The 27,915-nt window shown below is 44.5% G+C and overlaps 1 protein-coding gene across 1 annotated transcript; it reads left to right on the top strand.

The window, feature by feature from the left end:
* The first annotated feature begins 809 nt into the window (after positions 1 to 809).
* ATG14 (autophagy related 14) lies at positions 810 to 27,915 on the top strand. Its single transcript, XM_081957277.1, has 10 exons — positions 810 to 1,087; positions 13,749 to 13,811; positions 13,956 to 13,998; positions 16,828 to 16,909; positions 18,920 to 19,157; positions 21,855 to 22,084; positions 22,679 to 22,796; positions 23,694 to 23,784; positions 23,895 to 23,980; positions 24,646 to 27,915. The coding sequence occupies exons 1-10, from the start codon at positions 852 to 854 to the stop codon at positions 24,950 to 24,952; spliced, it is 1,494 nt and encodes a 497-aa protein (XP_081813403.1). The 5' UTR covers positions 810 to 851; the 3' UTR covers positions 24,953 to 27,915.

Here is a 27,915-nt window from a genome sequence, read left to right as displayed (position 1 = left end):
TTACCATGTGTAAATCGGGCCATTTAATTATAGTTAATACTGGCCATGTCATCTTGGTTGAAATTTCATTTGAGTTCTGCTCATTTTTTATTTAATGAATTTGCGCTAACAAGATCTGATCGTGGGGAAAAACCCGGAAAACCATACAATTGATCAGACCGCTAGATAATTATAACCTTTTGCCACCTTCTAAGGGCTGCCCGGAATGTTTTTGCAAAGCAGATATTCTAGCCGTATTGTAGAAAGCGGACCTTGGAGGCAAGGAATACCGGTAGCCAAACAAAGGCCACCATGTAAGCCCTGTGTATAAAAGCTAAATGATGCCCTCACGCCTGTATCATGCGCAAAACTCTTAACAGAAGTTTAAAAAAAAATCTGCATGTTGCTTGGACCATTTTTTTTTTAAAAAAACGTTCATTCGTGATTTGAGAAATAATTTTGAGGATATTCACCGTGCATTTAATTCGACCCCCACCACACAAGTTGAGCTCGCAGAACACCATGAAACTAAAATTAACTTGATCGGTCGGTGGTTTTATACATTAATTGAACGCAGTCTCCCCCCACCTCCTTTTTTAAAAAAAAAAAAACCCGCTTTCCGCCCAATGCCTCGCGGGGCGCTCATTCCACCTCTCGGGACGACTTGAAGGCTCCAACTGAGAAAAACCGCCCTTCCCACTCTTTCCGCCACCCACCCGACGCACGAGCGCAGTCTCTGTGGTTTTCCTTAGCTCCGCCCCCGGCCTTCAGCACGTGCTGCTCTTCCCCCGCCTCCTTTTTACCCCCATCATGCCTCTGTTTGAAAACAAAGTCCCACGTGACCGCCGGCCTGCCGCTAGCCCGTCAGCAATATGGCGTCTTCCAGGGGCGACGGTTGGGCCGGCCCGAGCTGGCGGCGACCCGGCATTGTGGCTGCCGCTGCCGCCGCCGAAGGGGCTTACCCTTCGGAAGCGGAAGCCGGGGCCGAGGGCCTCTATGTGGCCGTGGAGCGCTGCCCCCTTTGCAACAGCACCCGCCGCCGCCTGACCTGCGCCAAGTGCGTCCGCAGCGGCGACTTCGTTTTCTTCGATGGCCGCGATTCTGAGCGGTGGGTGCCCGACAGGGCTGGGCTGGGCCCTGGATTGTTGGCTTTATTTGTTCTCCGGTGTCTCCCGCGGGCGGGATTAAACGTCTGTAACGCAAAGGTTCCAGAATTCCGTACTAGGCATTTTAAAGGGATCGGATAAAGGTTGCTCGCGCTTTTCTGGCCGATGGCTGCTCGCGCTATACACCTTTAGCTCCTCTTACCCCGTACTACAGACCTGCCAACCACACTTTTAGCGTTTGAAGTGTACTAAACCTCTGTGGCTAACTTATGCTGTACTGGATCGTGGGAGCTGACAAATTGGGTCAATTAAATTATCTGGGGTTAAAGTGACTGTGGACAAGTGTGATGCGCAGAGCCAGCCATTGAGTCTATAGTAGAACCCGAGTCTTGGCAAGCGTTTTTATAATTAATTGAAGGGATCTGTGAAAGGCCAGTGGCAAAGGGTTCTTTTCTCAAGTCCTGAGAGAGAGAGAGAAAGACTTGAGAATAAATGAATGAAAGTTTTGGTTAGCGATTTAGAGGCCAGATTATGGGGCTAGATAGAGAATCTATGATGGCTGGATGTTCAGCTCCAATCTTCAGTAGTCAACACAATCAGTGGTCAAATATGATGGAAACAGGTGTCCTGCTTCTTCATCTCTGAGGGTAACTTAATGCTCTTAAAGATGATTGGCTGAGTTGCCAGTTTACTCACTCCAAAATTAAAATATAAAATAAAATTCCACTGAAGTCCGCTGAACAGGTTACCTGGCCTGGTAATGAAACGTTGGGAAACCAACCCACAAGCTCGGAGAACGAACCTTCACCCTCATTAAAATATGTTTACATTTGGGTTCAAGGCATAAGTATTTTGCTCTTTATTTTATTTATTTTGAGGAGAGGGGATACTTACATCAATATGTTCTGACTCCCTATATAAACTCCAGGCGCGTACATTCACACAAAATGCTAGATCAGGGATGTCAAACTCGCGGCTTGCAGGCTGCATGTATCAATCACTAGCCACGGCCAGTTTAGCAAAAAGTCATGATATGTCACAGGATGATGTGACACTGCATGTTTGACACCCCTGTTCTAGATTAAATTGAATGGATACTTGGTCTCAGTAAATATATTACAGATAAGTTGTATAAAGAGATTGAGGTTAATTGAATAAACTCTGGTCAGTGGGTTCAGTAAAAACTGAGATCTTCAGTGTTTTGACAGTCTGCTCTTGGCAGTCAAGTTATGTGCTTCCTTGCCTTTCTTAAATTGTGAAATTAGTTGCCATGGTATATCCAGGGAGTGAAGCGGGCCAACGTTAGAGAATGGAAATCGTAGACCTTTTTGTAGCCCCTGAACCTCATCTTGGGAGCCAGATAACAGATCTTCAGATTACATTGGGTTGCGATTGATGTTGTTAAATGCCAGATCTGCCTGCGCTAGATGTATTATCTTCCATTATTTCAATAAGAATGAGGGGGAAAGCTTGCCATGTGTTGCTGAGAACTCAATAGGTAAGGGGTGGATGGGATTTCTCTCAGAGATCTACCATCTCACTTTCAGATTTTGCATCAATCTTGATCCCAAGGCAGAGGAGAGAGTGAAGATTTATCATCTGGGAGATTTTCCAGGTCATCAGAGGCACTGTTCCATAGATACCTGGATGTAAGACACTATTTGTGAGGTTGCTTTGAGGATAAGGTAGGGTCTTATTGTAGTTCCAACTTGCTGCACAGTTCAATCTCATGATATGATTGATGTTGGATTTTCATTGATATTTTGTTATGGAGGACTTTAACATGCCATGGTGGGAGGAGAAGCAACTTGTGAATTCTTAGACACCGTGACAATCATAAGCTTGTTCCAGATGATCATAGACCCAACCTAGATAAGCAGATAGCCATTAGAGCTGTTTTGTATCTACAGCTGACATTTGATATGAGGAAGGGAAACATTTCCATCATTCCCTTGTCATGCTTCACTCATGACACCAGAATAGATTCTGTTGATTTCCAAACAACACATGGGGAGTTTTGCAAGCCTTGTAAGGCAATTGAGTCAAGGGTTGACCTCTAGAATAAGAGGGCAGAGGCACCACATAACAGAATTGTTCCTGAGTGACCTCTTTGTAGTAACATCCATGAGGAAGTTCCATGTATATTGAAGGGTTCCAGGATATAATGCTATTTATAAATCCAAAGAAATAAATAAAATAATGCAACAGAAAACATACTTAAAACAACTGTGGCATCAGACAAAGAATATCACTAAATATAGGTAAGAGTTTCCACCTGAAGTTATACCATGATGGTAAAAGGGGTTAAGCAAGTTTGTTTTTCTGTTGTTATATTCCTGGATAACTGCCCAATAACATTTAAGGTGACTTGGTTACTGTTAGAGAAAACCATCTTGGAAGCTGGTCTGCTGGAGTGTCGCTAAGCATCTGCAGAATAAAATCTCTCGTATTCACTTGGACATTGGTTAGGCAATTACTGCAGAGATAATAGAAACTTTGATTTGAATTTTCTGGGATTGATTTGGGACTGAGTTCCTGTGGAAGTAGACAGTATCCTCTGTGTTGTTAGCATTACTTTATATAAATGAGACCTCTACCCTACATTATTGGTGAAAGCAGCAGGTTGGATGCAGTCAGTGGTAAGTGCATCCTTTAGTGAAGATGTACGATACTATCTCCTGTCTTGAAAATGGTGATGTGTGCCCATTATTCAAGAAACCATTGCTCAATTTACAGAATACCAGAGTTGGAAGGGATCTTGGAGTCTTCTAGTGCAACCCCTGCCCTATAGAATAGAAACCCCTGTTACTATTCTATACCCCACCCTATACCATTCTGCACAAATCTTGTCGTTCATAGCATGGTTGAATTGCGTCAGTCCAAGGCACCATTGTAGCAGTGTGCAGCAGCTGCCAAAAAAATAAACGCAGTTCTCATTCCATCTGTTGTTCTAGGCTGCATAAACAGAGGGATAGAACCAAGATCACGCGAAGTGTTAATATCACTTTATAATGCCTTGGTAAGGCCACACTTGGAATACTGCATTCAGTTTTGGTCACCACGGTGTAGAAAAGATGTGGAGATTCTAGAAAGAGTGCAGAGAAGAGCACTAAAAATGATTAGGGGACTGGAGACTAAAACATATGAAGAACTGTTGCAGGAACAGGGTATGTCTAATTTAATAGAAAGAAGGACTAGGGACTAGGGGAGACATGACAGCAGTGTTCCAATATCTGAGGGATTTCCACAAAGAAGGAGTCAAACTATTCTCCAAAGCACCAGAGGGTAGGACAAGAAGCAATGGGTGGAAACTAATCAAGGAGAGAAGCAATTTTGAACTGAGGAGAAATTTCCTGACAGTTAGAACAATTAATCAGTGGAACAGCTTGCCTCCAAAAGTTGTAAATGCCCCAACACTGGAAGTCTTTAAGAAGATGTTGGATAGCCATTTGTCTGAAACGGTATAAGGTTTCCTGCCTAGGCAGGGGGTTGGACTAGAAGACCTCCAAGGTCCCTTCCAACTCTGCTATTGTATTGTATTGTAAATTAGAAATGATGAATAATATCTTCTTATACGTCTTTATGTAGAAATCTCTCCTTTCCCTGCTGAATGATTAGGTTGCATTATATTATTACCTGTGGTTAATTTATCTGCATTTCGTTCAATTCATCCAATTTCCTAGGGCCGAGATGGCGAACCTATGGCAGGCGTACCACAGGTGGCACGTGGAGCCATTTGTCAGGGCATGCGAGGCGTTGCTCTGTCAGTTGGCCAGCGCTCATGCCAGCTGAGTTCAGCCTTTTTTAAAGCAATTTTTCACCCTCCCCAGGCTCCAGAGGCTTTATAGGAGCCTGAGGGGGGCGAAAGCAGCCTCCCCCAACCCCTCCTGCGGAGGCCCTCCGGAGGCTTCAGGAGCTTTCCTGAAGCCTGCAAAGTGCAAAAAAATGGCCCTACAGGCAAACCGGAAGTTCGGGAACGGACTTCCAGTTTGCTTGTAGGGTCATTTTTAGTCCTCTGGAGCCTTCAGGGAAGCCTCCTGAAGATCCTTGGAGGCTCTGGAGGGCCGGGGGACGCTGTTTTCACCCTCCCCAGGCTCCTAAAAAGCTTCTGGAACCTGGGAAGGGCAAAAAAAGCATGCAAAAAATTGGGGGGGAGCGCCTGTCATGCGCGCATACGCACGGGGGGTCACGCATTGCATTATGGTGCAGCATGCCCGCTCACAACCCCCTGCGCTCCCCCTGCTTATGGCACGCGAGCCAAAAAAGGTTCGTCATTGCTGTCCTAGGATCACAGGGATTATAAACCAATCACATGGACTGTTTTTGTGTAACAAACTGTGCTAGGATGTAATTGCCTAATGCAGGGGTGTCAAACTGATTTTATTTAGGATTGCATCAGGGTTGTGTTTGACCTCGAGGGGTGGGGGTGGAGTGGCCAGGGGGTGTGGCCAGCTCGATATAACTCGTGTGATCAAATGCCACTTTTCCTAGCAGTTTGTTTTGCTAGCACTCTGCCCATGAAAACGAAGCTCCGTTTTTGGCTGCAATGACCTCCTGCAGCCCTCTGTCAGCAAAAACAGAGCTTGGGAGGGCCACATGTGGCCCTCCTGGACTCTATTTTTGCTGGCAGATGCACCACGGGCTGGTCCTTTGCTTTTTCCACAGTGGCCCCACTGGCCAGATCTAAGCACCCCACAGGCCAGATGTAGTCTGTGGGTCTTGAGTTTGACACCTCATGGCTAATGGGTCAGTATGTTATGTAAAAACAGCCAAAGGATTATGAGTTCGAATCCCAAAAGGATATGGTTAGCTGATGAGAACGAAATCGCTTGAAATAGATCTATACTATTCTTCAATTAATTCTTTGTAAATATAAAATTTAACACAGTCAAAAGATTACTTCCAGGAAGTTCCATTAGGATTGTGAAGTCCTGTACTCATTAAGAGTAAATTCATCCCATTGAACATAGTGGAAATTATTTTGAAGTAAATATCCATAGCCTTACCTGAACAAAGAAAATCATTATTATTTTATATTATGCATTTTTAAAAAATAAATGCATATTTTCCATCAACAGCTTAAAATCACATGTGCTAGAATCCTTTCACTAGAGTAAAGTAATCATCATAGTTGCAGCCAAGCACAACTCCAAAGTTTCAGCCTATAAACTATCCTATTGATAGAATAAGTTATACTGAGGAACAGTAGTAAAATATAATCAGATATATCTGATTTAATGCACACACACACAATATAATCCTTGCGCATCTAATCACACTAAGTCAGATAAAGTATTCTGTTCTAGTAAACCTGTATAATGGTTTTAAATAGTTTGTATAGTTTCTATGATTGTCAAGTTGGACATTTGTTATCAGAGGCCTAGCAGAAGGTATAATACCTGTTCTCTTTTCCCTTACAGTTTTAAATGTGTATCAATCTATGTGTATTTCAGTTATGGAAAAGAATTGCATAGTCTTAACTATACAAAGAAAATCATTACCATATTTTTTGGAGTATAAGACGCACCGCAGTATAAGACGCACTAAGGTTTTGAAGAGGCAAATTAAAAAAAAGTAGGTAGGTAGCTAGAGGGAGAGAGAGAGAGAAATACAGTAGGGAGGGAGGGAGGGAGAGGGAGTAGGTAAGTAGGTAGGTAGGTAGCTAGTAGCTAGAGGGATAGATAGCGTGAAATACAGTAGGTAGGTAGGGAGAGAGAGAGAAGGTAGGTAGATAGAGGGAGGGAGGGAGAGAGCGAATTACAGTAGGTAGGTAGGGAGAGAGAGTAGGTAGGTAGGTAGAGGGAGAGAGAGAAATACAGTAGGTAGGTAGGGAGAGTGAGAGAGAGAGTAGGTAGGTAGGTGGATAGAGGGATAGAGAGAGAGAGAGAAATACAGTAGGTAGGTAGAGAGAGTGAGTAGGTAGGTAGAGAGATAGAGAGAGAGATAAATACAGTAGGTAGGGAGAGAGAGTAGGTAGGTAGGGAGAGAGGGAGAGGGAGAGAGAAATACAGTAGGTAGGTAGAGGGAGGGGGAGAGAGAGAGAAATACAGTAGGTAGGGAGAGAGAGAGATTAGGTAGGTAGGTAGGTAGGTAGGTAGGTAGGGAGATGTTTCCAGGTGTATTTATCCATGTGCTGGAGAAGGAAATCGCTGACAATCTGCAGCACCTAAGACTTTTTTCTGCTTGCACAGCACTTGATCAATGTAATTCTCCATAGTGAGGGGGGAGGAGTATTCAGGATGGGTTGACCTTATCCTCCAGCTGATTGGACTGAGTCAGATAAGCTCTTGGGACACGCCCCTAGCCCACCCTAGCCCACCCAGTTATCAACTCAGTCCTCAACTGGACGGTTTGCCATCCTGGAGCTCCAGGAAGATTGAAAAAAATTAAAGAAAGGAAGAAAAGAAAAATCAGCAACAACCGCCAGTGGGCTGAATAGCTCCCAGAGCGGAAAGGAAAGAATTGCCAAAAGCCCCCTTAGGGGCGGCAAGCTGCCCAGGCATCTGAGTGAGACAAGTATCACTCAGAAAAATCTTGAAGCTGGCAGGGACCACGTGGCGGCGCCCAGCAACCAGGAAGAGACCGGCAGGAGTCCAGCACCTGCAATGATGGACAGCAGCACCGCAAGAAGCGCAGAGGAATAGCCAGGGTTAGTGACCACCCCAAGGGCTGCCCGGGGGGGGGGGGAGGAAAGGCTCAGGAAAAGAGAAGCCAACAACTCCCCCCAGGGGTCCCTAACTTTCAGGACCTAATGATGCGGGCCTTCCAGCAATGTATGACAGCGGCCTTCCAGCAGCCACAAGCGCAGCCCCAGGTGGCATTATCCCCCAGGGCACCAGAAGGCCTGGTAGACCAGGAGGAGGACATCTCCAGTTCTTCAGTCTCATCGCAGGAGGACAGCGACCTGGATTGCGAGGAAGGGGAAGTCAGGGAAGATAAGCTTTCCGAGGACGAAGGTATGCCCCCTCCTAAGCCGGCCTTCACCGGGTTGTACCAGCCCTCATTGTACAAGTCGCTCCTGTTCAAAGCCAAAGCAGCAGCCAAGCTTGGAAACAGAACGGCAGAAGCTCCAACTCAGCTCCAGGGGTTTTCGGCAGAAACCATCTTTGATGAGAAGGCCATTGAGACCGACACAGTGCCAACTCCCAAGGCCTTCCTGGAGTCAGTCAAGCGCCAGTGGGCAGCCCCCAAAGCGGGGCCTACGCCCACATCCACAGACAAGATCTTTTTCAATGTGGATAAGGACATGACTGGGGCACTATCTCAGCCCTCCATCAATGAGCCGGTACGGGCACTGCATACCCCAACTAACCTCCCAGGGGAAGCAGAAGATGCTCTGAAGTTGGAGGATAGGAAGGCAGGTCTCACCCTCCAAAAGGGGCATCAAGCAGCGGCCTGGGCGGTGAAGGCGGCCACCACCGCCTCCTTCAACTGGACTTCCCTACTTTGGGTGCAGGAGCTGCAGCAGCGGATCCCCGTTACCGAGATCAGAGCACACCAGGACATCAACAAACTGGTGGCAGCTATCCAATTTTCATTAGACGCTACCTTGTCTGCAGCCAAGTTCACCTCCAGAGCGATCTCTTCTACCGTCACATCCCGTAGACTGCTGTGGCTGAGGCAGTGGCAGGCTGAGGTACGACACAAGTGGAGCCTGGCGTCAGCTCCCTTCACAGGAGATACCCTTTTCGGGACAGCCCTGGACCCGTACCTTGTAGAGAACAAGAATAAGCGGAAGGTGTTTCCCACGGCCGCAAAGAAGGGTCAGTTCAAAGCGACGACTTACCCCAGACGGTCCTACTACCGGGGACAGGACTTTGGGACTTCCTTCTGTGGTCAGGACTCTTTCACGGGACCAGAGGCAGGGTACTCAGGGGCCAGGCAGTACCAGGGGGGTTTCGCTGCCAGGCAAAGGTACCCAGATAGGCCACAGAAAGGCAAACAGCAGAAGCGGCCCTTTCGAAGTGGCGGAGGAGGAGGCGGGGGGCGCTTCTTCCACAAACACTAAGACCAGACCACATTCACCTCCCATTGGGGGGCGCTTAGTGTACTTCGCGGACCGCTGGGACCACTCCTCCTCTGATAGGTGGGTACAACACACCATCAGACATGGGCTGGCACTGGAGTTCCTTTCCAGTCCCCCAGGGTTCTTCCGGATCTGCCCGGTTTCCAATAACCCGGCCAGGAGGTTATTGATGCAGGAGGCCATACAGCACCTGCTGGATATCCGAGCCATCCAGCCAGTGCCCCTAGACCAGCAAGGTCAGGGATACTACTCAATCCTCTTCGTAATCCCCAAGGCTTCGGGGGGCTGGAGGGCTATTCTGGACCTGAAACGGTTAAACCGCTTCATCCGCTACAGGAGGTTCAAAATGCATTCGCTCCACTCCATCCTGGAAGGGATTAGGCAGGGAGACCTCCTCACTTCCATAGACCTCACAGAGGCCTACCTACACATTCCAATCCTGCGGGAGTACCGGAGGTACCTCAGGTTCTGTTACCTAGGGCAGCATTTCCAATACCGAGCCTTGCCCTTCGGGTTGTCATCCGCCCCCCGGGTGTTCACCAAGGTAATGGCTGCGCTGGCAGCTCATCTGAGACAGGTCCCGGTCAGGATCCAATGTTACCTGGATAACCTGCTGATACAGTCATCCTCCTTTGAGGGGGCTCTAAGGGATCTAGATACCACCATGGCAGCACTAAAGGACCATGGGTTCTCCGTAAACCTGGCCAAGAGCCATCTTCACCCCTCCACTAGGCTAATCCACCTAGGGGCTCTGATAGATTCAGAGGAAGGCAAGGTCTTTCTGTCAACAGAGAGGCAGATCTCCCTGAGACGGTTAGCTGTACAGGTGGTCACGGGAGGTAGGGTGTCCTTAGTCACCTTGTCCAAACTGCTAGGCACCATGGTCTCCACCATTGGCATTGTTCCATGGGCGCGCCTCCACACCAGAGACCTACAATGGTTCCTTTTGCTTTTCCAGCGAAGGCGCAGGAGCTGTTTCCAGACCAAGGTCCTCCTCCCGGCAGAAGTCTCCCACTCACTGATCTGGTGGACATCCCCCGCGATTACAAAGGGCGAAGTCTTCAGAACGCCAGACCGGGTGACGGTGACCACGGATGCCAGCCTGTTCGGGTGGGGTGCCCACCTGCAGGATCAGATAGCGCAGGGACAATGGAGCCAGGCGAAACTGACGCACAGCATCAATTGGCTGGAGCTCAGGGCGGTCCGCCTTGCCCTGATGCATTTCCACCGCTCGGTCAAGGGCAGGCATATTCTAGTCCTCACAGACAACATCACCACAAAGGCTCATTTAAACAGACGGGGGGACCAAATCAGGGGCCCTTGTGCGAGAGGCCAAGAGGCTGGGGCGATGGGCCGAGAGGAACGTGCTATCCCTAATGGCAGAACATATAGCGAGCTCAGCAGGGCAGAAGTAGACCACTCAGAGTGGAGACTTCATCCAGCCATCTTCAGGGAGGTGATGGACCGGTTCGGTCACCTGGAGGTCAACTTATTCGCCACGCACCTCAACACCCAACTACCGAGGTTCTACTCCAGGTACCAAACACACGGGGCAGAGGGGGTAGATGCCCTCCGCTGCCCGTGGCCCAGGGGACTTCTATATGCATATCCACTCTTACCCCTGATTCCCAGAGTAATTCAGAAAATTCTTCGAGAGTGGGCGGAGGTGGTACTGACTGCCCCTTACTGGCCCAGGAGGCCATGGTTTGCAGACCTCCAATTGCTCTTGGTGGGCAGAGCGTGGAGAATTCCCCAGGAGAGAATATCCCTCAGCCAGGGATTCCTGGAGCACCCAGAACCCCAATGGCTCCAGTTGACCGTGTGGCGGTTGAGCGGAGCATCCTGAGGGAGGAAAGCTTCTCCCCCAGGGTAATAGAGACTATCCAGGCCGCCCGAAGACCCTCCACGGAGCGCATATATGGCGCAACATGGCGGGCCTTTGCCACATGGTGTAACTCCCGCGGGCAGGACCCGGTGAGAGCCACTGTCCCTATAGTGGTGGAGTTTCTCCAGGCAGGCCTGGACAGGGGGTTGGCTCCCAACACTATTAGGAGAAAAGTCTCGGCCATCTCCTCAGTGCTGCTGTGTGGCAGAACCCAGACACTCACTCAGCAACCGTTGGTCAGGCAGTTCCTGAAGGGAGTGTCCAACCTCAAACCACCTACAGTACATAGGTACCCCTCCTGGGACTTACACAAAGTGTTGGAGGCTCTAACGGGGGAGCCGTTTGAGCCATTGCGAACAGTGTCACTAAAGTTTCTAACCCTTAAGGCATTCCTGGTGGCCATCACGTCCGCCAGACGGATATCAGAACTGCAGGCCTGTCCGTCAGGGAGGACCTCTGCATCTTTCATCAGGATAGAGTGGTGTTGCGGTTGGACCCCTCCTTCATACCTAAGGTATGTTCATGCTTTCACAGGGCACAGGAGCTGGTTTTGCCCAATTTCTGCCCGACCCTTCTCATCCCCTAGAAAGAAATGGCACACATTAGATGTAAGAAGGGCTCTGAGGATCTACCTCAGAAGAACCCGGCAGAATAGAAGGTCTGAGGCCCTGTTTGTCTCATTCCAACCGGGGTCTCTGGGCAGGAAGGTGACCTCCACCACCATAGGCAGATGGTTGAGAACCTGCATAGCTACGGCCTACCAGTCTCAGGGCATTCAGCCACCGAGCCCCATCACAGCACACTCCACACGAAGTGCGGCCACCACTGTGGCCTGGGCTACCCAGGTGTCATGGCAGAGATATGTAGGGCAGCCACTTGGTCTTCCCCCTCACCTTTCGTGAGGAACTACAAGTTAGACACCTTTGCCTCGGTGGAGGCTTCGTTTGGGCACAGGGTCTTACAGAAGGTGCATAGGGCAGGGGACACCCCTCACCAGGCTTAGTTGGCCAGTGCCCTCAGTATGTGACCCTCCCTAGGGACACGCTAGCTTTGGTATGCCCCATCCTGGACACTCCTCCCCCCTCACTATGGAGAAAGGGCGTTGGTACTTACCTGATACGCCTCTTCTCATAGTGGGGGGAGGAGTATCCAGCCCCCCCCCCCCCCGACATGGTTATGTAACATGTGTTCTGATGATTGTTGCACTGGTTTGTTTAAGTTATACTTCAATAAAAGGCTTGAAACCAAACTAAGGTCTGGAGTGGATGGCATAACGAGTCGGATAGAGTTCTTCGCCGATAACTGGGCGGTGCCTGGTGGGCCAGGGGCGTGTCCCAAGAGCTTATCTGACTCAGTCCAGTCAACTGGAGGATAAGGTCAACCCATCCTGGATACTCCCCCCCCCACTATGAGAAGAGGCGTATCAGGTAAGTACCAATGCCCTTTCTCATCAGTCACTCTAACTACAGTAAAGAGCTTTCCAAAAGGGGAAAAAAAAGTTTTTGCACTCTGCAAACCTCCCCAAAACGGCCCGTTTTTCGTGAAAACGGGCCTGTTTTTTTCAAACAAATCAGGGTTGGGAGAGGCAAAAAACGGCCTATTTCTGTCCTCCCCAGCCCCCAGGAGTTCTCTGAAAGCCTCCATAGCCATTTTGGTAAAGGGGTGGGGCTTCGGGAGGCAAAAAAATGATGTATTCGATGTATAAGACCCACTCAGATTTTCAGCCTCTTTTTTGAGGGAAAAAGGTGCATCTTGTACTCCGAAAAATACAGTACTTTTGCATTATGCAAGTTCTAAATAAAAATATTTTCTATCTAAGGCTGCCATTAAGCAGTCAGAGATTGTTCATAGCGTCAAATCATAGAATAATGAAGAGGGAATAGTACTGATTTGAATACAAATCTTTTCCTGATGTCTTTAAAATTACATGACTAGAACAACAGTAAAACAATATAGAAGCTAGGTCGTTGCATGGGATTGACTCAGTAGGATATATTTCTGAGTATATTTGCATAGGAATATGTTGTAAAAGAGTTTTCTTCAGTCTGGTGTATCTCCTTTAGATTGCTTCTTTACATCTTCTATCATCTACAACTAGAATGGATGATCTAACCTTTAGTTATTTATAAAAATAATAAAGGTAGGGTATGAATAAATAAGTTTGTTTGGAGTTAAAGTTTAGAGGACTTTAATACAGCATAATTACATTGGAAGATAGGTACCAGCCTGAAAGTGTTTGCTGTAAAGTTATAATATAGCTGTACAAAACTTGCCTTCCCAAATTCAGATAGGGAAGGTACTCACAATGTAAGTACAGATGTACTTACTGCATAAGTACAGACTGTGATGTTTCATAGTTTTGAATTATTTATTCTCTGGCATAGCTTTTTTAAACAGTAACATGGTTATACTGATTTTGATGAGATCCAAGCTAAACGTTGGCTACTCTTGCTTAAGAATTTTAATTTCTAGTTAGTTTGGTGATGAGCCAGTTGGCCATCAATGGATACTAATCTACATTCTGCTACCACTTCTGTCTAACAAGTCCAATACATATCCAGAAAATCCTCCAAGTGTCATTTCATTCATTTTGTTGCTTATCAGTAATTTGTTATTTATGAAGTGAATGTCATGTTCAACATAGTATGTAAAGAGATAAAGATAAAGATACTCTAAGGAACACCTTTCTAATATAGAGGTTATTCATATTCTTATTTATTGAGAAACACATTTAAATGTTATTCTTTTCTAGGTTTTCTGAAAAAAAAGAAAGATTAAAGCACCTTAGAAAGAAACAGCATGAATTCCAGTCTCAGTAAGTCCTAATTTATTCTATTTTACTTTATTTATTTAAGTTGATATTAATACACAACGTAATCCATCTTAATCAATATAGAAGTATATTTCTGGTTGCCAGTTAATGTTCTATTTCTTTTTCCACTCATTCACTTTTTTATAGATTGTTAAAAGCTATAGAGGGGAAGCAGATAGCAGATCAACTGGTGAGTGTTTGCAGAATTCTTTCACTTCATATTTCATTTCAACTAGTTTTCCTTACTGCTGTTATTCATGGTGGTCTGTCTTATACGTTATGTAGGCGATGGTGCCCACATTGTTGTAAATAACAGACCAAATGAACAAATGCTTATTGTATCTATAAAGGTTGGGTGCTTAATATTATATTCAAATGAATCTCTTTGGGAATATCAGAATACTGTTCTGACTTTACCAAATGCTGAGGCTATTCCAGGCATTCAAAAGGTGTTCATAGCTCAAATTTGCCCTCCTTCAAGCCTGCACTCGAAACAAGGTGGTTTCAAGTGCTAAACACCTCTAGGAGGGTTATAGTATTGCTGGCATACTTCAAGTAAGATTGGAGCAATTCATTTCAAACTCAAATCATTTTCTACACCATTATTAAATAGTATGATAGTTGGATATTTTTAAAAGGATATCAGTTGCTCTTAAGTTTGATATAAGTCCCTATGGGGAGAGGGGGCGGTCTATAAATTTAATAAACCATAATTTAATAAACCATAAGATTCGTGCCTATTGAAAGTGGCACTTGGCTCCCTTCATATAGACCTTTTTGTCTCTGTTTGATATAGAACTTTTTGTAAGGATTTGACTGTCATTGTTATTCGAGGGGATGGCACAGTGGCTCAGTGGTTAAGATGTTGGGTTTGTCAGCTGGAAAGCTGGCAGCCCAAGTTCAACACCTGAGCGCCACGCACAGGGTGAGCTCCTATCCTCACCCCAGCTCCAGCCAACCTAGCAGTTTGAAAGCATACACATGGAAGTAGATAAATAGGTACACTTTGGTGGAAAAGTAAGAGCACTCTGTGACATCGTGCTTGCCACATGATACAGAAATATCTTTAGATCTTAATGGCCTTGAAATGGAGTTGAGCACCATCCCGTATAGTTGGCAGCGACTAGCAGAATAATATCTGCAGGGATTCCGTTACCTTTTTTTACCTTGTTATTTGAGGATCACTGCAGCTTGGCCTAGGTCAGTGGTGGGCAACCTTTTTTTTCAACTGAGCCAAATCTCGCCAAAACCACGATTGAAATTTATTTTGAGAGCCACATTTTTAAAACCGAAAATACATAGGATGGTACACTGTTTTTAGTTTCAATAAACTCTGGCATTTGAAGCACGCAAGTCTTAAAGCTGTTAAGTTACAAGATCCTTGCATCCCTAACTCTTTAGGAAAAAAGCCCCCAGGGGTGTTCAAACCTGACAGCTTTAAGACTTGTGGACTTCAACTCCCAGAATTCCTCCTCCAGTCATGTTGGCTCAGGAACTCTGGCATTGAAGTGTGCAAGTCTTAAAGCTGTCAAGTTGCAAGACCCTTGCACCCCTAACCCTTTAGAAAAAAAAAACCCAGGGGTCTTCAAACCTGACAGCTTGAAGACTTGTGGACTTCAACTCCCAGAATTCTGAGAATTGAAGTCCACCAAGGGCATCAATCATATTAGCCCAGGGATCTGCAAAATTGGCTCTTAAGACTGGTGGACTTCAACTCCCAGAATTCTGAGAATTGAAGTCCACCAGTCTTAAAACAGCCAACTTTGCAGACCTCTGTGTTAGCCCAAAGCCTGGCGCTGGGTGGGCCTTGCTCCCCCATTGGTGGAGCCTCAAGAAGCGAGGAGGGAGAAAAAGAGACGGAGGCCAAGGAGCTTCCCCCCTCCCCCTCCCAGCAAAAATCTAACCGGGGAGCCGGGCGGGCAGTAGCAAATTAGCCGATCACGCCGCGTGGGCAGTAGCAAATTAACCGATCACGCGGCGTGATCGGCTAATTTGCTACTGCCCGCCCGGCTCCCCGGTTAGATTTCTGCTGGGAGGGGGCGGGGGGGAAGCTCCTTAGCCTCCGTTTCTTTTTCTGCCTCCTCGCTTCTCATCCCCGCCCGACTTCAGGATCCTCCCTAATCATTGTGGGTCGAAAAGAAAAAAGGGAAAGGGGCGCTTGTTTTGAAGTGCCCGAGTGGAGGGAGGGGAGCGGGCGCCCGGCACACAGAAGAGCCGCATTAAAATGTGTAAAGAGCCGCATGTGGCTCGCGAGCCGCGGCTTGCCGACCACTGGCCTAGGTAAACATTCTACTTCTGAGAAAGTGCCTAAAGAACTAGCAGATCATCAAAATCTATAACTTGCATTAGACGGTTTGTTTGAAATGAAGGTAAAACTAAAATGCAGGCAAAACCAAAGCATAGATGGTTAATTGTGATGCCAAATTTAAAGGTTATACAATACAATAGCAGAGTTGGAAGGGACCTTGGAGGTGGTCTAGTCCAACCGCCTAGGCAAGAAACACTATACCATTTCAGACAAATGGTTATCCAACATCTTCTTAAAGACTTCCAGTGTTGGGGCATTCACAACTTCTGGAGGCAAGCTTTTCCACTGATTAATTGTTCTTAACTGTCAGGAAATTTCTCCTCAGTTCTAAGTTGCTTCTCTCCTTGATTAGTTTCCACCCATTGCTTCTTGTTCTACCCTCAGGTGCCTTGGAGAATAGTTTGACTCCCTCTTCTTTGTGGCAACCCCTGAGATATTGGAACACTGCTATCATATCTCCCCAGGGCATCCTAGGTTAATCTAGGCCTAGGGCATCCTAATTACTTAACTTTCCCTTTACAGTGGCCTCAGCAGCTTCTGGGTTGCTGATTAAACTGAATGGATTTTGGAATTGGAGTTAGCCATCTGTTTATTTTGACCAAAATGATTTTTTTAAAGAACGGAAAAAATGTTTACAGAGGTTCTAATAGATGTTCTTTTATAGATGTATTTGCAGTGCAAAGAGCCTAATAGATGTTCTTTTGCTTTCAGAGATGGAAAATAATGTCTTGCAAGATGAGAATTGAGCAGCTGAAGCAAACAATATGCAAAGAAAATGAAGAAATAGCAAAAAGTAAATGATGGTTGTAGAAGTCTTTGCAGATTCCTGTTATGACATTTCTTTTCTGTATCCATATCTTCTCCGATAATTGTACAAAGTTAATTTAACCAGTTTCATTAGCTTATCAAAAGTATTTTGATAAAAGGAGTAATAACATATTTCAAATTTGCACTCCTGTGCTGTTTATTTTATTTTATTTATTTATTTAGAACATTTATATGGCCACCCATTCACTCTCAGTGACTGGGCAGCTTAAAACAATAAAAAAACCTCAATATAAAATATTAAAAATAGTGACTGCCCTTCCCCAATATTTAAAGATTGGGTGTATGTTTAAATATATGTAAAGCTGATTAGCCAGATAGGCCTACCTGGTATTCAGGGTGCCCTCAAGTGAGCTTCCAGAATTCTTTGATACTAGTAGAGGTTCAGAACAAGAATTCCATGGAAAATGCATTCTAAGCCTAGCATTGGTCTGCTTGTGTTGAAGAATACTATTAGGTGGTGGGGTATATAATCTCTCTTATTCTTTTAATTGTAATTTGTTCATTTATTAAATTTGTTCCTTGCTTTTCTACTGATTTAAGTCTTGAGAGCAGCACACATTTAAAACAAAAATACCAGATTAAACCATACCATTAAAATCAATAAAAGTAAAAATCAGTTAATGAATAGAAATGCCTCCTTACTGTTTTTTTTAAATACTGGTGCTTTACGACTCAATGTATCTCCCTGGAGAGGACATTTCATAGCTTGTGAGAAACCCAGTACCTGCTCCTACCGTGTTTCCCTGAAAATAAGACAGGGTTTTATTTTCTTTTTCCTTGGGTGCTCAAAAGCCCAATTGGGTTTATTATCTGGGGAGGTCTTATTTTCAGGGAAACAGGGTAGGTACCATGTAGATTAACCTTTGAAAGTGAGACATCTTTAAAACTTCCTCTACTATCATTTGTGTAATGTGGCAGTAGTCCCTCAAACAATTAAACTCTGTGGTGCTTAAGGCTTTAAATGTCAGGATCTTGAGATTTAGATAACCATATCTGCCCAACCTACTCAAGAAGGGTTATAGCTGTTGTTATGGCGGAAATTGTGTAAAGATGATCCTTACCATAGTCACTTCTTGGGAATGCAGTGACTGCTAAGGATCAAAAGCACCTCTGGATTGCTATTTCAACAAGAATCCAAAACAGGCTGAACATCAATCTCCCTCCAGTTCTCTCCTGATCAGCAGCTAAAATGTTGGGATAATTCCAGCAGGGGAGTGTTTCAATAACCTAGATTTATAAATGATGTCTACCTTGAAATCTTAATAATTTCCTATTGCTTCTGCCAATTTTTCTTTTGATTAGGGGGAGGAATGTGAGTAGCCATGCAGACCAAATTCTGGGCTGCAGCTGCCTTTGTTTTTCTTTTCCAGGAGGCTCTATTGGGCCTAGACGTTTTACTCAAGATCAAGATAATGCTGGAAGCATCTGTTTAGCCTTACAGCATGTCAATCTCTATTTTTCTTTTAAAAGGTTTTCTAATGTGATAAGTTAGGTGGGACAAGGTAACATTGGCATCCTAAAATGCTACCCTGTTTTCCCGAAAATAAGACCTTCCTGGATAATAAGCCCAATTGGGCTTTTGAGCGCATGCGCTAAAATAAGCCCTCCCCTGAAAATAAGCCCTTCTCGAAACTATTGCAACACAGTAGCAGCCATGAGATGACCACGCTCGCCGCCTCCTGCAGCTCAAAAATAATAAGACCTAAGGTCAAGTACTAATTTCGGGGGTCAAAAGAAAATAAGACCCTGTCTTATTTTGGGAGAAATACGGTATGCTGTGGATTTCAGATTTAATCTTGCTTGGAGAGCCCAGACACCGCTTTATTTTACAGTCATTACATATTTCTACGCATGATAACAATGTATAATTTTGCATATCCAAGTAATATAATTTACTCGTGCATCATCTATTGAGTAATCAGCTGCACCATTTTGAGGGTCTTACAAAGATTTGCTTTTGCCTTTGTTGTTCTAGATTCCGAGTCGCTTCTTAGGATTAAAGATGAGAACCAGAAACTTTACCGAAGGGCTCAGCGCCATCAGGACAAAAAGGAGAAGATCCAGAGGCACAATCGCCGGCTTGGAGAGCTAGTAGAGAAGAAGAACTGTGACTTAAGAAGCCATCATGAGCATCTGGCAGACCTCCGGCGGTCACACGTCCTGGAATTAACTTCTGTTATATTCCCTATTGAGGAAGTGAAAATTGGTATGAGGTGAGGAGGAGGAGGAGGAGCGTGGCTGGTGGTTCACCATATATTCAGGAAGGACATAATTAAGGGAGTTTCAGAAGTATTCGTTTGGAAAGGCCAACACTGGCCTGTCATGTAGGTAGATAGCACTCTATTTACCCTCTTTTCAATAGAAAGCAATTCCTCTAAACACCTTCCTTAAATGGGTTGCTTGGGCTGGAGCTCCTCAACCTGTTATTGAAAGTTCTTGGATAGTTATGGTCCTGTGATGGCGAACCTATGGCACAGGTGGCACGCGGGGCAATTTCTGAGGGCATGCAAGGTGTTGCCGTATCAGCTCCAGCACATCTTCGGCCTTGATTTTCAGCTGTTTTTCACCCTCCGCCTTCCCTGAAGCCTCCGGAGGGCGAAAACCTGCCCAATGCTTAAACCGGAAGTTTGGGAATGGACTTCTGGTTTGCATGTTGGGCTGTTTTTCGCCCTCTGGAGGCTTCAGAGAAGCCTCCTGAAACTTCCGGAAGGAGAAAAACAGCTCAACTTCCCGAACTTCCAGTTTACGTGTTGGACCGTTTTTTGCCCTCCCCAGGCTTCAGGAAGCTTTCCTGAAGCCTGCGGAGGGAAAAAAAACAGCTGAACATGCCTCCCAGAAGTCCAGAGGCTTCAGTGAGGCATGCGCATGTGTGTTGTACGTGCATGCACTGGGGGGAGGGCATTGCATTATGGGTGTGGGCACAACATCCCCTCCCCCCCATGCTCTCTCTCGCTTTTGGCACGCCTTGACAAAAAGGTTAGCTATCACTGTTATAGTCTCTTCTCTAACTAAGCTTTGCTGCCTGGTCTTCTCCAGGAGTAGCAAATACTTTGAAAGAGTAGGCTCTCTTTTCAGACCTTGTTCCGGTTCTTCTAGATTCTTCTCTTGCAGTCTCTGGCATTTTCACTTTTATTTCTGCAAAGCTGAACCCGTTGTTTAATGTCATCTAGTTTGGTAATGAAGTTAATACAATAATACAATAGCAGAGTGGAAGGGACCTTGGAGGTCTTCTGGTCCAACCCCCTGCCTAGGCAGGAAACCCTATGCCAGCGATGGCGAACCTTTTTTGGCTCGCGTGCCACAAGTGGAGGGAGCGCAGGGGGGTCGTGTGCGGGCGTGCCGCACCCATAATGCAATGCACAACCCGCCCCAGTGCGCATGCACGCACAACACACGACCTCCCCATTTTTACATGCTTTTTTCACCATCCCCAGGCTCCAGAGGCTTTATAGGAGCCTGGGGAGGGCGAAAAGAGCCTCCCCCACCCCCCGGAGGCCCTCCGGAGGCTTCAGGGACCGTCCGGAGGCTTCCCTGAAGCCTTCGGAGCGCTCAAAAGGATCCTCCGAGCAAACCGGAAGTGACTTCCAGTTTGCTCGGAGGGTCATTTTAAGCGCTCTGAAGGCGTCAGGGAAGCCTCCGAATGGTCCCTGAAGCCTCCGGAGGCCCTCTGGGAGGGCGGGGGAGGTTCTTTTCGCCCTCCCCAGGCTCCTATAAAGCCTCTGGAGCATGGGGAGGGTGAAAATAGCTTTTAAAAAGGTGAACTCAGCTGACCTGGCAGCGCCTCGCGTGCCCTGACAAATGGCTCCGCGTGCCACTTGTGGCACGCGTGCCATAGGTTCGCCATCACTGCCCTATGCCGTTTCAGAGTTAGTCTCCTGCAAAGAGACTAAGTCCAGAGAAGAAAAGGCTTCCACAACCCATAATCTTTTCTCACACTCTTTGATGATTCTGCTAACTTTCTTTTATTCTTATTTGATGTGTCCTCTCTACTTTTTCCTTTTCTACTAAAATGGGAATCATAATTACTGTTCCCCGTCCTGGACTGGCAATTTCTCAAAATGCATTATTTGTGGAGCTGTCTATAACTTCTTACCAGACCAGGCTCAAAAGTAGGGCATGCTTTGCTCCTGAATACAATAGCTGAGAGTAAGGATCCTTAGCATTCAGTGAGTATAAGAAAATAACAGTATAGCAATTTATTCGCATTTGGCTCTTCATACTCTCAAAGAGAAAGCCTTAAAATACATACACTTTCCCCCCGAACCTTCCATTTGTCATTAGATTATAGTGTCCATTATGAGAAATAAGCTGTCTTGATAGAAGAGTTTATGTCCTTTGGGCTTTCTTTCCCTAATTTGGAATCTTCGATTCAGCAGAAGTAGTTCAGGCAGTCCTTTTCCTTTGCAAGAATCATCTGCTTTGCTTCTCATCTGACATTCTTGCTGGAGAAAACTGATTAGCTCAATTCTTCATCAAGGATGTGAGTTATTTAATGCCTACGCCACTTTAAAGAGTTGGGGGGGGGGTGAAAGGTGTGGGGGGGGGTTATAGGCAGGAATAGAGAAAGTTAACAGCTGTTTCTTCCATCTTTGGTTTGCTCTGCATCATCACCAGCTTGCTGTTTTCTCCTTAGTTATTCTGTTTCCTCCCTTCTCAGAAGCCCTCTTCATCTCTAAGGTCACCAGGCACTGAGTCTGAAAGTATTCATCCCATAATAATGAGGCTTACCCAAGAAAATTGGTGTTTTTCCTTCCCACATAGATGGCAGAAAGCTGCAAACATAGTTCATTTCTGTAACTTTTTTAAACAATCACACCTCCTGCTATCATGCACACTCTGAAACCTCTTTTGGGATAAAATCTGAACAACTGTGCAATCCTTTTAGTAACCATTCCTTGCCTTTCCTCTAGGGACTCCACAGATGTATCTTCAGAGAGCGACAATGCCATGACCTCCAGCACAGTAAGCAAGCTTGCAGAAGCCAGGAGGACCACCTACCTTTCTGGGCGATGGGTGTGTGATGATCATAATGGAGACACCAGCATTGGCATCACAGGGCCTTGGATAACCCTTCCCAACAATGGGGATTATTCCGCTTACTACAATTGGGTAGAAGAGAAGAAAACCACACAAGGACCAGGTAATGGTCATTTAGGTGTCATTTAAACTTTTTTAAAAATCTCAGGGAGCCGGGTTCTTCATCGTTTTTTAAAATTAATATTGAAATGCAAATTTGATGATCTCACCCTGATATTTGGCTTATTGAAATGTAAGAAAAGCACAGGAATACCATAAACTACTTTTTGACTGAGCCATGATTTTCATGGGGAGCCTAAGAATTGCAGAATATGATATTGGCTAGCGAGTTTCCCAAAAGCATATTTTTAGGTCTCATAATTGAGAAGATGATAGCTCATTAACTGGCATTACATCTCAGAAATCTCAGAAGCAAACACATTTTCTGATCTCAATGCTTTGGCAGCCCTGGGTGCAAAACAACAACAACAATGCCTCTTAAAGATCTCACACAAGAACTTTAGTGACACTTGGTGATTTTGTGAGGTTTTACAAATGTTATTTTTAAAAAGTGATTTTTATTTAAATGTGAGATTCCACAAACAGCATTCATAGTTGTTGTGGATACTTTGTTCTCCACAAATAGCATATTGTGAATTCGTGGAGACTGCCTTTTCTGGCTTGGCCATCAAAACTGATTTTTTTTCTTCTGTTCTAGACATGGAGCATAACAATCCTGCTTATACCATCAGTGCTGCTTTGTGCTATGCAACTCAGCTGACTAACATTTTGTCACTTATACTTGATGTAAACCTTCCCAAAAAGCTATATAACAGGTAAGGAATCTAGAAGGAGCTAGAACACATGCCAGAATGGTTATTGAGAACATTATGTTGAATGACAGGCTCTAGGAATTGTAACCATTATAATATAGCACTTTATATACACCAAATTTTGAGTTCTAAGATTTCAGAGAAATACTATGGTAACAATTGTAGGTTGACAGACAGCTAAGTATGTGACTGGATTCAGAGATGGTGATAAAACTGTAGAGGTGGTGGACAGCTCTTGTGACTTCATTTTTTTAAAAATACCACCCAGAGCTGCAATGTTCCTGCATTTATATCATTGGAGTAGGTGGGCATTAAATTTCATTTCACACACACAAATCCTAAGTGGGAAGGTTCACCATATATTCAGGAAGGACATAATTAAGGAATTTCAGAAGTATTCGTTTGGAAAGGCCAACACTGGCCTGTCATATAGGTAGATAGCACTCTATTTACCCTCTTTTCAATAGAAAGCAATTCCTCTAAACACCTTCCTTAAATGGGTTGCTTGGGCTGGAGCTCCTCAACCTGTTATTGAAAGTTCTTGGACACACACAAATCCTAAGTGGGAAGTTTCCTAAGCCTCTGCAAAAGTTAAACTACAGAGATGAATCCTTAATGTAGACATAGGAGTTGTTTTGTGAAATGGTGTTATTGATATTAATTATGCTCAATTTTGCAAACCAGTATGATTGGATGTTAAAGAGGAAGGGAGGAATTATGCACACAATTCTGTAATAGTGGCTCTTTTCTGAAATGGGAAATAGAACTGGATGAGCCTTGCTCTTTTTCTGTTAGCTATTCCAAAAAATCTATTTTACCAAATCAGAGTGATGTTTATTTGCCTTGAGTCCTTGTTTAAGATTTTATCCCTTAATATTTGCGCCTTACTATATTTTGCAGTGAGTTCTGCGGAGAAAATCTTAGCAGGAGGAAATTCACCTGGGCAGTGAAAAAGCTAAATGCCAATATCCTTTACCTTTGCTTTTCTCAGGTAGTTTTCATTTGGTTTCTTTTCCTTCTTGGAAGGCTTTACATTGTTTCCTCCTCATCTTTCAAGTCCTGCCTGATGAGTATTCTGCTTTCCTTCATATGCTTTTCCAGCATGTCAACTTAGATCTTCTGCACCCTCTACATACACTCAGAAACCTGATGTACTTGGTCAGTCCTGAGACAGAACATTTGGGAAGGTAAGAAATGGTTCAATAATAAATGCCCCACTTTCTTCCCTGTCATCACTAGCTTTCTAGAAGAGTCTCCTAGCAGCCCTTCTCTGTGTCACATATCACTGTAAAGAATAGTGAAGTTTGAGGCGCTATTGTATATTCAATACATGACACAAATAACATCCAATCTGACCCATCACCAACTCTCCCAAGTCGGAGAGAAAAAAGAGAATTTGGTCCAGAAATATATGATGGGCCTTTTCAATTAGATATATTTTGTTCAGGAATTATGAATTTCTAGGTAAAATAGTAGGAGTAACTTTCTGACTTCGGTTAACAGCTTGCCTATTTTTCAGGTTTTTTCATTGTGACAAGGGATTGAAGCTTGCCTCAGTTCTGCATGAATTGCTATACCCCATAGAAAAACTTCTTATAACTTGATGCTTTATGGGATCTTCAAAGTATTTATTTCCTTATTCTGTGATCCTTTTTTAAATTCTTGTTCCATCATGCAAGCTTGCTCTGATGAGATTTTGAGTCAGTTGCTCAGCTCCAGGTGTCACATCCTCAGCTTTGACTCTTTTACTTCAGCTTTGTGAATGTGTGCTTATTTTTTTCCATTTTTGCTACCAAGTGTGTGATCAAAGCATTTCTCTCCCTCCCCTCTCCCCCTTCCCCTACCCAAATAGGTCTGGACCATTTGAGATCAGTGCTGATTTGGAAGATTCCATGGAGTTTGTGGACCCCAGCGGTGCTGGTGAAACAGATGAGAGTGGAGATGAGCACATAAGTGATGAAGAAACTGACCTTGGAACAGACTGGGAGAACCTGCCCAGCCCACGGTTCTGTGATATCCCCTCCCAGCCGTTAGAGATGCTGCAGAGCCAGAGCACACAGGCTTCTCAACCGATAGCCAGCAGCAGTGCTGGTGGCATGATCTCCTCAGCAGCAGCCTCAGTTACCTCTTGGTTTAAGGCATACACTGGACACCGCTAAGAAATAGCTGGGCCTCTATGACCCACTGTCACTGTAGAAGACTTTGTGAGTCTGTTCAGTAGTGCCTGGAACAACGGGGTGGGGGGGGGGGGTGATGGTCTGACTTTCATTTGCAGAAGCTCCAGCAGCTCTTCGTTTGCCCAAGGTGTAAGTTCCTCCCATTTTCTGACACCTGCAATGGAATTCAGCAGTTCTGAGTCAGTCTTTGTGTGTGTGTGAGTGAGTGCGTGCGTGCTGAAGAGGAAAGAATTACCTGCACATTTTGTTTCTAATCTGCATTTTTTAAAAGAAGCTAAGAAAAGCAATCATTTGAAGCATGGAAAAAAGAGGAAGAGAATCATGGAAGAAAGCAATCTGAGACTCATGCAAATGCTTAAACTCATCCTGGTCAATCGGTTGGAGCAATGCCCTTGGACTTCTTGGTTTTATGGAGTATGCATCCTTTACAAACTTACCACACAAATGTACATTTCAGGAACCTTCTGGCAAATGATGCTTTTTTTTTAATGAGTTTCTAAACTCTGTTGCCACAATTTTAATATAGAAAACCATCCTTTAAAAAAAAAAAAAAACTACGGGCGATAATTGTATCTTTTCTATTTGCTGCATTCCTCCATTAGAAGATCTTTCTGAATGTCTTTTACAGTGAGCCACCCAGAGTTCCCAGGCTCCTTGTTCTGGCACCTGACACCAAACAAAGGCTGGCCCATCATAATTTGCAAATAGAGAGCCCCTCTGCTGTGTTCATGAAGTTTGTGTCCATACATTCTTTCATAGGATGGAAGCACACTTCTCTTGCAGTTTGGTTTTGTGTACTACTTGTTCTCTGTCTTTTGGAAAGCTGGCACTCCTGAGATGAGAACAGGAGGACTTCTCCTTTTTGTGTCCTGTTAGTGGATACAGCATGTTGTACATAGAATTTAAATCTGTTGTGATTTTGTTTTGAATTTTGGAGAGATTTTGGAAGTAAAAAAGCTTTCCATTTTCGTTGTATTATTCTTGTCCATCTTTCTTTAACATGGGTTTATATATTAGATCTACTTCAGATCTGCTTCCTGGGCCGTCGGTCAGTTTGCATGTCTGTTTGTGTTTTTGTCCGCACATTGTTGGCTGTCCATGCCGAGATCAGAACTTAGGCAGTTTTGCACCACTCTTCCCATTAAAAAGGACGAGGGGCAGTCTTGCAAGTCAAGCTAATTTGAGGATTCATCACATGTCTTTCATACCAACATCTCTTTACTTGATCATAAAAATTGACTCTCATTGAGCGCATCTTACAAACCATTATGTGTGGAACTCCAGTGGAAAAAAAATGTCTGTAACCAATAGGTCTGGTAGGGGTTGCTTATATTGTAATGGAGTAAGGAGAAAATGGCATGTGGTCATTTGCTCCTTCATAAAGCAGTTTCTGCCTTCATATTGCCTAGTGATCCAAAATAAATTGGCTAGGCAACTATAGCTTCTGTTACATCATTTATATGCTGCCCCATTTGTGGACTCTGTGTTTTTAGTTAATAGTCCTAGCAATGTGAGTTTTAGATGTTTTTCTGCCTTGGAGCCAGTTCAGCCTTTCAGCAGAGCAGGTACACTGATGATGTGGCAAATCCTCCCTTGAAGAATAGACACACAATGCTTGTCCAACATGAATGCTTTGGAGAGTCTGTGTTGGGGGCACTTTTTTCTTGTATTATGAAGATTTGCAGTCATGCAAGAACTTCTGAATTGGCAAATAGGTTTTATTCAGTGTTTCTGCGATGGTCTTCTATTTAAGCCTGGATTGCATATAAGGAAGTGCATGGGGTTTTAAATAACACTACAATGCAGATTCCACCACCACCCCGCCCCCTGCCAGATAGGGATTTATCTGGATGATAGGTAAACCACTCCTGTATATTTCTGTTGGTAAACCAAAGATTGCTTTAGTTAGGTGTTTTGATTTAAAACCAGATGGTGTGATTCTTCCATTCATAAGACTTAGTATAGAAAGATAGCAATACAGTGATCCACAAGCATGCTTCTACTGGCTTCTGTAGAAGCCATGTTGATTTACAAACAAAGCGGCAGGAATTGGATGGAATTGTGAGTGACTTTGGGCTTTGTCTCAAAGATCTTTGGTGACATGGGATTGTCCTTTTACCTACTTCTGTTAATGAAACAAGTGTGAATTTGTAAGAAGAAAGGCACTTTATTAGTTGCAGGTGATATGGGCTACTTAACATTGTGACTGCAAGGTGAGGGAGATGGCAAGCAAGCTCTCAACATTGTAAATACCTTTACTTTTCCTCTTCTGTTGTGTGTTTCTTTATTTCTCCTGCTTATTTTTGAATGCAAACACTTGGAAATCATTTCTAGTGAACTGGGGGAAATAAGTTAAAAAGCCAGTAAGCCATGAATTCCTTTTCACTTGTCAGTTTCAACTTCTTAAAATGGTGCCTCTCTCCTTCAACAGTAGAACTTGGCTTTGGAGGCCACCAAAAGGCATCCAAATAGTAATAAGGTAGTGTGCTGCTCCCTTTCAAGAAAAAAAAAATGTATTTAAAAAAAACATTTTTACACTTCTTAGAGCTATCTGGAGAAGCTACAAATACGTTTCCAAAATTACCATGCAATAGAGAAACATTCTGCTTCATTGACAGGGTTACCATTGATGGGTATCCTGGGTTTACATCACTAATTATGCATTTTTTTGCAAGATGTTACAGTATCAACAAAGGTAGAGCTGTGTGTTTAGGCCCAAGAGTCTCAACGTGCTTAATGGGTTACTAGAAATACAGTAAGCAGTTTGCTGCTTGAAAATTGGCTCTCCAAACAAGGATTGCTAATGGAGTATCCCTAAATCCATAGCTTTTTTTTTTTTTAGCTCATGACCTTGTGGTGCCATTTTTCAAAACTAGTAGTCCTAACTTAATGCAAATGTGTTTTTAAAATTGTACTACTGCAATAAATCTTTGGGGGTTTTTAAA

The sequence above is a fragment of the Natrix helvetica genome (assembly GCF_964273705.1).
Source record: "Natrix helvetica genome assembly, chromosome: 1".
Taxonomy (NCBI): Eukaryota; Metazoa; Chordata; class Lepidosauria; order Squamata; family Natricidae; genus Natrix; species Natrix helvetica.
This window is presented reverse-complemented; position numbering and strand designations above follow the sequence as displayed.

Excerpts from the sequence above, each read along its gene's own strand:
- ATG14 (XM_081957277.1), top strand. The coding sequence starts at position 852 with ATGGCGTCTTCCAGGGGCGACGGTTGGGCCGGCCCGAGCTGGCGGCGA. Across the intron at positions 13,812-13,955 it reads CAGCATGAATTCCAGTCTCA|ATTGTTAAAAGCTATAGAGG; the intron begins GTAAGTCCTAAT and ends ACTTTTTTATAG. Across the intron at positions 16,910-18,919 it reads AAATGAAGAAATAGCAAAAA|ATTCCGAGTCGCTTCTTAGG; the intron begins GTAAATGATGGT and ends TTGTTGTTCTAG.